The sequence below is a fragment of the Fibroporia radiculosa genome, assembly GCF_000313525.1.
Source record: "Fibroporia radiculosa TFFH 294 genomic supercontigs, scaffold47781, whole genome shotgun sequence".
NCBI lineage: Eukaryota > Fungi > Basidiomycota > Agaricomycetes > Polyporales > Fibroporiaceae > Fibroporia > Fibroporia radiculosa.
In genome coordinates, this window is record NW_012133101.1 from 558 (window position 1) to 3,553 (window position 2,996).

At 53.0% G+C, this 2,996-nt stretch overlaps 1 protein-coding gene across 1 annotated transcript; it reads right to left on the reverse strand.

Moving 5' to 3' along the window:
• Nucleotides 1-522: 522 nt before the first annotated feature.
• FIBRA_09471 (uncharacterized protein) lies at nt 523-900 on the reverse strand (the record flags this gene model as incomplete). Its single annotated transcript, XM_012321766.1, has 2 exons — nt 523-576; nt 637-900. 2 exons carry the CDS (start codon nt 898-900, stop codon nt 523-525), a joined length of 318 nt encoding a protein of 105 aa, XP_012177156.1.
• Between the last annotated feature and the right edge of the window lie 2,096 nt (nt 901-2,996).

The window sequence follows — 2,996 nt, forward strand, 5'->3', positions numbered from 1 at the left end:
CGGAGGGTGCATCTACGTATGCCAAGTGTGCTTCACTTCATTTCTGTTCTGCGTACACTGGAGGTCAAGTATGCTCGCGTGTCGCCTTCCGTTGATGCGCTTCCATTCGTTCTACACCGATTGCAATTCCTCTCACCCAATATATCAGAGCCTCTTCCTCCGTGCCGCATAAGCATCCGTTCGAATTTCTTGGTGAGCTTCTCATAGCCATAGTTGACGACTTTACAGAGAGGAAAATGACGCTGCGAAGGAGGTACTGGAGTATCGTGATCATAACGCGGCAGATGCTGAGTGAGAACTGGAATACTTGTCGTCATACGGTATCAACTGGGGTAAGTGTCCGGCATGACAATATTCAATATCACGGTGAAATGGGAGCCACAGATAAATAGTTCGCTAATCGAGGTACATGACAGCCACCATTTCCATTCTGTGGGCAGTCTATTACGATCACAACGCGTTCAATGCAGGGCGGAACCAAGACAAGTGTTATTCTCACCTGAATGCACTCGACCCGACAACCTAGACGATAGCGTTCAGGAGGGATGCATTGTCGACTTGAGTGCCTTCGTGTGGCTGCTCGTAAGAATTAAGTATCGGGGACACATGCGGAGAGTATGCGCGCGTTCTACATACTATTTCATCTGCCAGTCCTTCCTGTCTAATTTCGACTAGCTCGATGTCCTCATCAGCTGGTGAACTACCATGAGTTGACCTGGGCAAGTCATCCTCCTCCACGCAGCACTTGTCATCTGCTGGCAAAGGTAAACCATAGGCAAGAGGTCCACCCATATCTCCAACAAGACTTGTCTCAAAGTTGGCACTCATTGTCTGCATATGGAGTTCTTCAGCAATGAATCCAGAGGAGGGATTCAGAGTTTGTGCAGATTCAGAGGCCATTCGAAGATTGAACATGAACCGTGATATGAGGATAGGAGGCACACTAGCAGGAAAGTTGATCAGTACTGGGTAGTGACAGATGCTCAGCTTAAGATGATGTAGGTTACCCACATGGTGACAAAGTTACTTGCATATTCATCTGCCATCTAAATGTATCTATTTTAGCAATGATTGATTTGTCAGGAATATGAAGTTTCGTTAGGCGAGAGGACCGGATAGGACTCAGAGGGACGACCACGCAAGGCGAATGATCTTAGATGCCGTGCCGGCAACTACCGACGCCCAGCGTCTTCCGAACGGCTCTCCAGCAGCCTGTTCGCGGTGAGCTTGAAGATTATTGAGCAGTGTTCCCTGCAGGCCACTGGCATATCTTAACGATAATACTTGCATACCGGGAATTACATGTCTAGTCTTTCATCTGTGGGCCTGAATATCTCGCACCCCACTCTGTGCAGACCTTAACACCCCACAGGTAATTACTGCACGGGCTGTGGATCTCCAAAACTTCCAGTACGTCTTATCTTTCCCATACATACATCGATACTCTCAGGAACTGTCTGTAAAAGCGGTCATACAAGCGGGAGGAGAGGCGAGGTGGACGGCGGACGAGCGAATGGCGGGAGCACCGGATGGTACTCGCACCCCGCATCTAACGACTACGATGTCCCCTTGCCCATTTCCTGTTTTTCGTTCCCGTCGCGCGCACAAGCACAGTGCAGACACTCTGATCGGCTGTGCGAGCCTCCGAAGGGGCACGAGAGGAAGGCCGCCCTCCTTCCGGATTCGATCGTCGTTGAGCCATAACCTGCGTCGCCCGACTTGTCGAGTCCGGCGTCGGCGAAGGAGACGGTGGACATCGGGGAATCCGAGGAAGAAGGGCATTTCCATCGGAGCTGATGTGGGGCTGCGCCGGCGACGAGCCTGAGCAGCCATCGGTAGCATCCGTGTGTTCAGGTCAACATTCCTCTCCTGTGCGGGCCGTCCTCATGGGGCACCCAGTCTAGTCGTTCTCGCGCGAGTCGGGGCTGCTCCGATGTGATTGATGCAGTACGAAGAATACGACCGCTTTGTGGGCAGCAACGAGGCCGATGACGTCCGAATTCGACGCCGACGCCGACGCCGTCGAAAATCTAGCACGGCCTCTGCGAACAAAGAACACACTGGCATGGAATAGCTGAACGTGAACCAGGGTGCAAGTGCTCGGAATCGGCTCCGGACTTCCCCCTCCCTCGAACTCGGTATGCATATACTCTCTTTCTTCCGCCTGCTCGAATCGCTCACATTCCACTCGGTGCATACCCTGGGACACCGCAGATCATTACTCCACGCGCCGTGCATCTCTAAAACTTCAAGTACGTTAAATATTTCACATACATACAGCGACACTCTCAGTAACTTGCAGTCAATCAAAAGTGGTCATATAAGTGGGAGGAGAGGCGAGATGGATAGTGGATGAGCGCATGGCAGAAACGCCGGATGGCACTCGCACCCCGCATCTAACGACTACGATGGCCTTTCCCCCTTTTCTGTTTTTCGTTCCCGTCGCGCGCACGAGCACAGTGCATACGCGCTGCGTAGCCGTGCGGGCCTCCGAAGGGAGCGAGAGGAAGGTCGCGCAATCAGGCGATATCCCCGGGGACGATCCGGTGCGCACAATCGGACACAACGTATCTAGACAGAGTAAACACCCTGGTGGAATAGCGGGAAACGTCGATGATGACATCCACAGGCTAGCGCAGACTCTGTCAGGTGTTTTCCGTGAGCGCCGACGACGATCGGTCAGACGATGCCACACGGTTTTAACGAGAAAGGGGATGCAGTGGATGCAGAATGTGCCAGTGTGACGGAGCGCGCCGCGGAGAGAATGGTAGAGGGTACGCGGGGCATCTGGCAGGCGGGACGGCGCAAGCGATGACGCAGAGAGACGGACAATGGAGGAAAAGGCGTGGAGCCAGTTGGGCAGACATGCGAGGTCATGACGAAGAAGGCTCACTACACTTTCACCCCGCACTTCATAAATAACATGTCTCGTTCTCTTCGTACAAAATACCGTGTCTAGCATGCGATTTCCGCTACGATGCAACTCTCCTGCGCAG